The following is a 10,993-nucleotide window of genomic DNA, read 5'->3' as shown; positions in this document are numbered from 1 at the left end:
TATATATATATATATATATATATATATATATATATATATATATATATATATATATATATATATATATATATATATATATATATATATATATTAATCACACGAAAAAGGAAACAACGAAGATGTCTTGATAAAGACTTGAAGCTAAGGTGTTCATGTTGTTTCTGCAGGATTTATCAAGATTATCTTATCCACATTGGGACACATGAAATATATATATATATATATATATATATATATATATATATATATATATATATATATATATATATATATATATATATATATATATATATATATATATATATATATATATATATATATATATATATATATATATATATATATATATATATATATATATATATATATATATATATATATATATATATATATATATATATATATATATTTCATTTATTTATTTATAAAGCATTCATAAGCTTAATTTAATTGTTGGTAGTGTAAAATGTGAATGTTTGCCTACCTGTAAAAGCAAGTACGGTATACATTATTTTTAACTAATATCGTAGGTGGGATCGTACATTTTCAAGGCATATGAAAATAACCTCCTACCTCTATTTTTTACATGTGAAGTTAACTTTGCTGAACAGTTCATCATTATGATCATTTAGTTTTTAAGTTGACTCTTCACTCCTATTACTAGTGCAAAAAGCAATTTCTATAGCAGTTTAGAGAATATTTCAAGGAGTTAAAATACGATCACTGTGTTAAATCAGGTTTTTGCTGTACCACCACCAGCTTTACTTCAACCTGAAGTTCATTCATTTTAGCTCACACATTACAAAAGTTCCTTTTACTTTTCCCAAACTTTGCTCATACAACTTTGAATACTGACGCATTAACCTTAAAATTCAAGTCCTGTATGTTTTATGTGCATATGCATGGACGGAGAGTATCACAATGATTTTTAGTGTTGGATTTTATCCAGTAAGTACAGTACAGTACAGTACACTGACACTAGACTGCTGATTAGACTTTACACGCAAACATTGTAAAATAAAACCTCTTTTCATTAGTAGCTACAAAATATTATTGCTCATTCTGGGAAGCGATGCTTGTTTTAGTCACCCTGCACTGTGTTCAATCATATACAGTAAACCCTCGACTTACTAAGTCTCCATATTTGCAATTTCAATACATCAGGTTGAACCAATCTAGATCATTATTCCTATTTCTTTTCCACTAAAAGATGATGCTGGGAGTTATAGTAAAAGTGTAATACTGCACAGTACAGATAACTTAAATTATGTGGAAAAATTCTTTGTATCATGAAAGATACAGGAGAAAAAATTTAATATTTAAATACATTAATTACTTGTAATTTTTAATTTTGTATTCGTCCCATGCTGTGATTGTCCTAGCTATTGGGCAGTAGGAGGACGTGCCATACCAGTAAATGACCAAACGGAGTGATGTGACTTAACCCAGCCCAATGACTAGATCATATATCAATGTGGTGTGTCTGAAGAGGAGGGTTCCCTCCTCCACTTACCAAGTTGCTAGGAATCTTAGTTACAGTACAGGATTACTTACACATTTTTTTTTCTCTTCCGTTTATACTGAATGTGTACAAACAAGAGACAATTATTATAATATTGCAGCACAATTACTAGCAAATGTAGGTGTAAATGCAATGAGAACAAATGAGAGTCAAGTCAACGCAACAAGCAAACCCCCTCCCCCCCCAAAAAAAAAGTCTACCCACCATAGCACAGCAGTAACCTTCCTCTGACCAATACCGGGTATGCCAGAGTTTTCAGGCAGTTCATCACTCTCAAAATCCTCACTAGAATTGGATAGTTCCAGTTTATTTTGTTAGATTTAATATACTGGGTGGTAGAAATCTAGGTCCTGGAATGCATCCAAGTTTCCCCAAATTCTGCCGATATGACATTCACAGTGTTCTTCAGGAATATAATTGCCATAGAAATCAAGGGTTTACTGTATTCCTAAATGTACAACAATGCTAAGAAATGTTAAGTATATAAACATTTATTATGCAAATATTAAATATAATTTATTATGTTAAATATTTACACTCGCATACATGTTCACATTGGAAAGGCAAATTGTATGTATATCCCAGCACCAGAAAGTCACAAGGTGCCACTACTTACCCTACAGTATGTGCCAAACTTGTGTACAGTACATACAACACAACACTATCCTTGCTGTACAAAATCTTACTAACTAATCTCAAAAATTATATTTACTGTGTATGACTTTTAGAGCAATATATAATTTCAACCAATAACTAACCTATAACTTCATTTTGCTTATTTTTACTAAACCAATAAATTTTTCATAAACTTGAACAAATCTTACTTGGAACAATGCTTTGTTTGGGATAATCTTCTGAAAGTCATTCATGACAGACATTAACTGCCAAGGAGACCCACTACCAATATCATGGTCATATAAAATTGCTCTCCACTAACCTTCTTATTTAATATTATAGTAGAAGTCTAGAAACAAATGCTAGAAGATACGGGTGGAGAGGAGGATCTCCTGGGGCAGGATGACCACACAGGATGACTTAAGTTTTATGAAACCAGAAAACTGCCAATTTGTTTTACTTAACAGAAATTGTGCAAAATTTCCAATGATATAACATTGAAAACATTATTATTATTATTATTATTATTATTTTCAAATAACTAGAAAAATACATAGATCAAGTTGAAAAGTGTGTGGCAGTTTCGCTGCCAACTGCTTAACCCTTAAGCCCGGGGTAGGGTGCTGCTGGTAGTACCCCCCAAGCGTGAGTAAATCGAGAAAATCAAAACTTTTCCAAAAATAATTTTAACCTTTTTAAATGATAAAACAATAACAAATAAGTAAGAAAAACTATATATTGGCCCTCTAGAAACTTCCCTGGCAGCACTGAGGGAGGGTGTAGGGAGGGATATAAGGAGACAGTGTTTTGACAGCTGAGCTCGTGGTCACTTACCAGCTATTTTTAGCTTGCTTTTGTGTCTGAGATGGCCAATAATGCATATATTTACTGATCATATAACTTATTTTCTATAAATAATTCATATAGAATATTTTATTTGCATTATTTTTCATAAAAAAAACTTGGCAACACACACAGTCGGTCTCCAGGCTGCCTTTGTGTTTGGAAGAGCAAGTAATGAATAAAATAATAATTCCACAAATAAATTCATTTATAACATAATCATAGCATTATTTTCAGTAATACTACACTACAATACAACTACACTACTTTCAGCAATATTATTTTGATACAACGATAAAATTGACAAACAATGGAAATGAAACAAACAAAAGTAAGTAATTATGTTCAGGAAGCTTCCCTGTGGCGAGACAGGCAAATAGTCACACTGGAACCCGATAACCAGCGCTGGGCATTTAAACAGTGGCAGGAAATGGTGCGTCTTAGTACGTCACCTGGGGCATGCTAGCGGGTGTCTTAGTATCGTCACCTGGGGCACGCCAGTCGGGCGTCTTAGTACGTCACCTGGGCGGCTAGTCGGGGCGTCTTAGTACGTCACCTGGGGCGCCAGTCGGGCATCTTAGTACGTCACCTGGGGCGCGCCAGTCGGGCATCTTAGTACATCACCCGGGGCATAAGGGTTAAAGGGCTGCGAACATCATATGATGTTTAGGTTTTTGCGCCATTGTTTGGGTGCACTCCTGGCTATGTTGTTGTCTGGTTACTATGACGATGCTGGTGGCTCACCCCAGAGCCAGGAAAACATGTATGTCCAGTTCAACTCAAGATTTCTCCAAGAAATTATTATTTCTAGTACCTGTATTTCTTGACTAATTATGAATTTGTAGAAAAAAAGATTCAGCTTTCTAATAAAAAAAATCTCATTTAAGGTGCATTCTACATGTAATGTATTTGAACAACATTATCTTCAGCATTTGCTCGCTTCTATATAGCGAAATATATTCCGTCCCTGCCGAATAGCACACGTAAATATAGCCACCTTTTTAGGGTAAAAAATGCAAAAGCTGCTCCACTAGCATATTCTCCTTCCAATAAACCTTTAGTTCATCTTAAACTACTTTGCAAAAGGCATGTAATAATCCAACATGCCCAACAAGGATAAGGAGGCAACTTTTTCAGTGTAGGGCATTAGGTACTTCTGTATATGGTTTAAACATGGCAGGATTAATATACAATCCTGATCTGTCTTTACTTAGTAACAAACTACTTAATTAATCCAGCTGCTTGCCTAAATCCTGCCTGTAAGTTTGGAATTAAGAAAGACACTTGTAAAGTGCCACGTCTACTCACATACTTCACAGATAACAAGTTCCAGTATATTTTCACTTAAATTCTCTCCTTATGTAAAGCACCATAAAGCTCTAAACTTGCCTTAGTATTTTAAATAACGCAAGAAAACTCCACTCATCATTAATTTCAATGTTTTGCACATCATACTTACAATGAATGTGAATTCAGGCAATGGGAACAGGAACAACATGCTGCACAAGTTACAACAGTACTTTGTACACTGCCTCTGCAGCCATCGTGATGATATGGTACATGCACAAAATGCAACCTAACATCCACAGGCACTATGTTTACTACTGAAATACAAATTAGCATCATCATTTATCTTTACTTGTGTGGAACTACTGTTTCAATCATGACTCTGAGGTTAATATAAGTTCTTAGTTGAGAACCTTTTCACAAATACAGTACTGTATATTTGCCCTCTTAAAGATTTAAAAAAAATTCAACAGTAAGAAGATAAGCTGAATGACATTACAGCAATATCAACAACAATATAATAACTTTTCGTTAGATCTCTGGTGGACAATATTTTGCTACCCATTGAGTGTGACTGAATGGCACTTCTCTGCTGAGACTGTCTTCGCGTCAGGCTCTCACGCAGGGAAGATGGAATGCTTGACAGAAACTCCCTGCATGGTAGAGACAATGGAGATGATGATGGTACTGTATTATGTAAGAAAGTAGGATGATAACTTAGAGGTGAGTTATCATCACCATACTTAATTTGGGAAGAGAATTCAGCAACTACACTGCCCTCATTACCAAGCAAATTTATATTATTAATAACAACCTGAAAAGTATTCAAAGCATTATCTTTCTTTACAATATACAGTGGTCCCTCGATTATCAACGGTTCAATTAACGAAATTTCGGTTAACGAATTAGCTAAGGATTTTCAGTTCCATTAACGAACAAAAACTCAATTATCGAAAGCCTTAGGAGAAACACGCTTTGTTGTGTGCATCAGCTGATTGGCTAGTCCGCCAATACAGTAATCGGTTCTATGTTTACATTCGTTTCCAGTGAATTAAATATCAAGAAAGTTGTGTTCTTGATTATTTTTGCCTATTTTATATTAAAATTATTGGTCATTCTAAAATTTAGCCATCCAAGCTCTGTCCATATAAAGTTTTTCAACTAATATTTTTGGCTCAATGTATGTAACTTTATTAATTAATTTTTACTAATTTACATGTACACACTGTCCTAAGGGCAAAGCTGTACTGTAGGTGTACTCAAAATAATGTACCAAATAATTACTAAGATTTTTTCTAGTGCAAACTATAACATGTTTATATTCAAATTGATCAATCTTATAAGAATTCCAGCAATGAAATTATATTCTCCCAGGTCACTTCTGAGACATTTTAAAAGCAAAAAACAAAAGCTCAATCTAAAGGACATAAAAAAAAAAAACTTCACTAGACCTTCAGCACCAACTGTCAAACATATCACCTCACCTACCCCCTCCCTCTCCCCATATGCCCAGCCAAGGTTTTAGGCTTAAAGTTTTTATCTTATATAATATCACAGATAAAAGTTAGAAGAATATAATTTGCATTGCTGGAATCCTTGCAAGACAGTGAATAACTTGAATATAAACATCATATATTTTGTGCACAAGAGATTAAAATTAATCACCTGTATCACATTACAGTAGTGATTTAAGAGTTCTAGTGTACAGTATATGTACGTACAGTATATACTGTATAAAGTGATTTAAAGGTGATTTAGGGGATTTTTAGGAGTGTTTCTGACTTTATGCATTTTCTGGGCTTTACTTTGTATGAAATTTTTCTGTGAGTTGGAACTAATTACCCAATATCCCATTGAAATAATAGATTCAGTTAACAAATTTTTCGGTTAACAAACGACTCTGTGGAATCAATTGTGTTCTTTTCGAGGGACCACTGTACAATAGTACAGTTGAAAAGTTAAAATCTTTAAAAAAAAAGTCTTAATTTAAGATAATGATTCAATATAATACTCTGTACAGTATTCTTAAAGTACAAGACAAATGTAAACTATTATTCAATGAAAATATTTATCAATATGAAAATTAGTCTTAATTACTATCAAATCTTAGCGAATATATATATATATATATATATATATATATATATATATATATATATATATATATATATATATATATATATATATATATATAGATAGATAGATAGAATGATAGATAGATAGATAGATAGATAGATATGGTAGATAGATAGATAGATAGATAGATAGATAGATATAGATAGATAGATAGATAGATGATGGATAGATAGATAGATAGATGGATAGATGAATAGATGATATATATATATATATATATATATATATATATATATATATATATATATATATATATATATATATATATATTATATAATATAATAAGATTTGATGGAAAAAAAACCTCATCACATGAATAAAGATATTACTCATAATTTTGTGCAATGACGATGACCATCTGAAGACATGAAATCGTGAAGGACCACCTTTTATGAGACACCTCTTGGAGGACTAGGGTCAATTGGGGACTCTTTTAAAATGTACTGGGTTATTTGCTCTCCTTAATAAGTGGCCATGAGTAACCTACACACAAGCAAGAGAATTTTTGCAACTTATTTACACTGCAAATTTCTCACCTCTGCCATTTTAGTTTATGAATAATCATATGTAACAATATAGGTCTCTTGGAGGAACTGAAATATGATGGAATCTGTTCAGGGAGGTTGCCCATCCTGGTACAATTTGCCTAAGAAGTGATATCACTGTTTTCAGTATGACTCGTTCAAACAGCGGTATCTGTTAACTTGGAGGGAGCCGTGCCAGCAACTATCGTTGTTGTGGGAAGATGGTTGATTAATTGATTGTGGTAATTACATCCCTGGCAACGCAATAGCTTAGGTCATATGTCGCCAAATTAAACTAAAAGCTTAGAAGACTAAAATCAAATAGTAAGGGTAAAAAAACATTAATAGCACAGAACTTTTGTAAAAACCATTTTAAAAGCTTGTGTAGAATGCTTTCTTCCTCCACAAAGGAGAGCACGTACCCTCCCAGGCTAACCCCCCCACTCCAGCACCAAAAAGAGAGGGTAAGACCCATCTCTCCTCCTCCCTGTCGGCACTGGGAGAGGTGTTCACGACAAAGATCTCAGAGACTTGGGCTCTCCACCTGGAGGCATTGAACAGTCAATGGGGGCCAGGTAGTTATCAACATGAATCAGCTGTGTGTGGTCAATTCAGAAGTGGGCCAAAGCAATTTTCCAGTGGTGCGACAGTCCTTGATATCCCCAGGCACCAATGTAGGCAGGATGTCACAAGCTTGTTTGCTCTGACAGCATCCCATCTGCATTACCAACTCAAGAAGATGGCAGCTCTTATTGCCTTCATATTAGAGGGACACAGATTTTTCTCCAGAGTATATAGAACTTTAAAAGGAAGAGCCATAATTAGGTAACCACAGATAACCGCAATAATGAGGGTCAAAGATATAACAAGAAGAAACTTACCTAAAACTCTGCACTTTGCCACTATCTTGTGTAGGTGACATTGCTGAGCTCCAGACCCATGACTGGCTGAATTTCTCTCAGTCAAGTGAGTGTCTGAGAGTGCTTGGGTAGAGAGTTGGATCTGCTGGGTCAGTTGGTGAAGCTGCAGATCCAAGGCAGTAATATCACCAATACTGCGACTGGCTCCCTTTGTCTCAAATCGTGACTCCACCTCAGCACTAACCTGGATATTTAAATAGCCAGTGTTGTCATCCTACCTATATTCCACTTATGAAGCATTATCCATTTACACTTCAGAAACAAAGTCCCTTAAGAATACCTAATAATATTGATGAAAAAGAACATACTGTACAGATATACTAGAATTTATTGAAGAACCAGTTATCCAGGAATTGAGGTGCCAGCCAAAAACTTTTTCAGATTAGTTGAAACTCTTATGATCCCCTAATATATACCTGCATACAGGTAGTCCTCGATTTGCACCCACGTATTTTACGTACCTTCAAACTCCTGATGATTTTCTAGGACCTAAACGTTTTCATTCTCAAATGAGAGCGCTATGCGTGGGTCAGCTATGGTGCACAGCGTCCATGCCATAGCATTCTCATGTAGCTGGCCTTTATTGAGATCGAGATGTGTACTGATGGTCAATTCCTTGAATGACTGGAAGTATGGAGAGTTCTGGTGGGCCCCAGAAGAAAGGAGACAGCCATTTACTTTTGAGATGAAAATGAAGATAATAATGCAATATGAAAATGGAAAAACGGTAGCAACCATTTTGCCATTGAACCATATCTACTGGCTTTTAGGACGTTAGATTAGTGTGTAATCTTTGTTGCCTTCATAATATTTATTGGAAAACTGTATTCTGGAAGAATGATGCTGAGGACAAGGCATTAATAAGAGGAGGAAAAAGGATTCAAGAATTAACTCTGTGATGGTTGGTTTCAAGATAAAGTCCTTCACGATATATCATCAGGAAACCCATAATGCTAAACATGTCAGCAAGCACACACTGCCAGTGTTTTATCACAATAATAAGAAGCATGGATGACCCTAGTACTTGTTTTGAGATTGGTTCCTGAGTTGTTTTATTCCACGAGCCTAATGAGGTCCAACAGGGAGTTGCATTCAAGATTTTACTAATTTTAGATAATGCCCGGGACACCCACCACACCTGGACGATTCGCACCCTGATGTTAATGGTAGTCTACATTCCACCTAACACTACTCTATCATCAAAGCTATAGGTCAAGGTGCTATTGCTGTTTTTAAAGTTAATTATTTACGTATTTAATTCTATTTCAGGCTGTTGCTACTGAAGGTGAGAAAATGCTCAGAGAGTTTTGGAAGGACTACAACATTTTTTTAAAACATAGCTGAAGATGGATTAGAGTTTATTGAAATATCCAAAAGATAAGTGAACAGTTTCAAGATTTAATGAAGATAAAGGTAATTTAGATTAGTATAAATATAGTGGAGTTGAAAACAGCTGGTATTAGAAATTGATAATAAGATGTTGAGCAGTTGGTTGAAAGTATGGCAGAAGAGCTAAGTAACGAGGATCTTATTGAACTAGAAGCACAGAAAATTGTCAGAGGAAAGGAGAGTCAAAATGTAGAAGAAGAACCCGAATTTTCAAAAAAATTTTGATACAAAAATTGAATGATAGGATGCCTCTTGCTACAGGAGAGATTTACATTGAAAAGAAATGGCAGCCTGTGCAGTCTAAATTGGACATATATTTTAAGAAGTCCCATTGCTGTTTCTCATGCCCCACCAGTGCTGCCTCTTCACTCCCTAAAGATGACCTAATACCTCAACAAGTAAGTATCCTTGTTAACCTGTCTAAGAAAAGTTTATATTGATGACCCACCAGCCCTGTCTTTCTATGCTTCATCAATTAATGTAGTCTCCATGTTTAATTAAAAATTATGGGGGTCCGTGTGTTCAGCTGATCTATACTTAAAGAAACAGTAACCTGTATTCATTCTTCATTATTGATTTTAACTAATATTTTAGATTTTTTGTATTATTTGCATTTATGACTTTACGTCCAATGACAGCCCGATTTGGATGGTTGGTCTGTCAGAATTTTTTCAAGATGGCAGGTCGATAAGCAAACAAAACTTAACCACTATGTTATGGTAAATAGATTCAAAAATGTAAATAGTGTTAAGGCATCTCATATATATATATATATATATATATATAATATATATATATATATATATATATATATATATATATATATCAATAAATGAATAAAGTTACATAATTGAGCCAAAAATATAAGTTGAAAACTTTTATATAGACAGAGCTTGGATGGCTACATTTTAGAATGACCAATAATTTTAATATAGACATTGCAAATATATTCAAGAACACAACCTTCTTAATATTTACTCCACTGGAAACGAATGTAAACATAGAACAGATTATTGTATTGGTGGACTAGCTGATCAGCTGATGCTCACAACAAAACGTGTTTGTCGTAAGGATTTCGTTAATCGAGTTTTGTTGTTAACCGAATTGAAGATCCTTATGGGAGCTAATTCGTTAACCGAAATTTCATTAATCGAACCGTTCGTTAACCGAGGGACCACTGTATATTCAAAATAGTATTACTGTGTCGCACAATGAAGCACAATTAATTATCTAATAACATTTATTTACTGAGCCGATCAGCCGTGAAAGTTGGACAACTACAGCTAGCTGACTGCCTCCTCGGGAAGTTCACCCCAACCAATCACAGAGCTGTTTGCAGTCACGGATTTTAGCAGCTTTAACCCTTATTTTTGACACTTTTTTGACAAATTTATTTAAAAATATCATTACCACAGTGAATTTAAGCGTTGGTTTCCCATCAACCTGCCATCTTACGAAAAAATTCCGACCGTCAACTAATCCATTATCACACAAGGATGGAAAAACTGAGGACATATGATATAAAATGTTGTTACAGTACCTGCATGAGGTCCTGAAGTGAGAGCTCCTTTCGCATGTTCTTGTTGGCCGGTGGAAGACGAGCCACATCTAGTTTCATTATATTCTCCAGTGTGAGTCGCAGGAGACCAAGGCTTTTCCTGTACCAAAGAGTTAGAGAGAACCTTGAAATATTTTTAGGCACAACAATATTTATACAGTACTGTATACTTAGTGTTTAGTTTATACTTTTATGGTGC

The 10,993-nt window shown here is 34.4% G+C and overlaps 1 protein-coding gene across 5 annotated transcripts in view; it reads right to left on the bottom strand.

The window, feature by feature from the left end:
- Positions 1–1,339: 1,339 nt before the first annotated feature.
- The window catches only part of LOC121874544, a 33,053-nt gene continuing 23,399 nt past the window's right edge, over positions 1,340–10,993 (bottom strand). For 4 of the 5 annotated variants that reach the window (XM_042378724.1, XM_042378726.1, XM_042378722.1 and 1 more), the window contains 3 exons: positions 10,777–10,894; positions 7,809–8,031; positions 1,340–4,920 (listed from right to left, as the gene is read on the bottom strand). In XM_042378724.1, coding sequence (XP_042234658.1) covers positions 4,877–4,920; positions 7,809–8,031; positions 10,777–10,894 — 385 coding nt within the window. In that variant the 3' untranslated portion in view covers positions 1,340–4,876. The remainder of the gene's footprint in view (positions 4,921–7,808; positions 8,032–10,776; positions 10,895–10,993) is intronic. The other variant, XR_006090443.1, reaches the window with a different exon arrangement.

This window comes from Homarus americanus, unplaced genomic scaffold (assembly GCF_018991925.1).
Source record: "Homarus americanus isolate GMGI-L3 unplaced genomic scaffold, GMGI_Hamer_2.0 scaffold34360, whole genome shotgun sequence".
Classification (NCBI taxonomy): Eukaryota; Metazoa; Arthropoda; class Malacostraca; order Decapoda; family Nephropidae; genus Homarus; species Homarus americanus.
The sequence above is the reverse complement of the archived record's forward strand: the minus strand, read 5'-3'. Positions and strand labels throughout refer to the sequence as shown.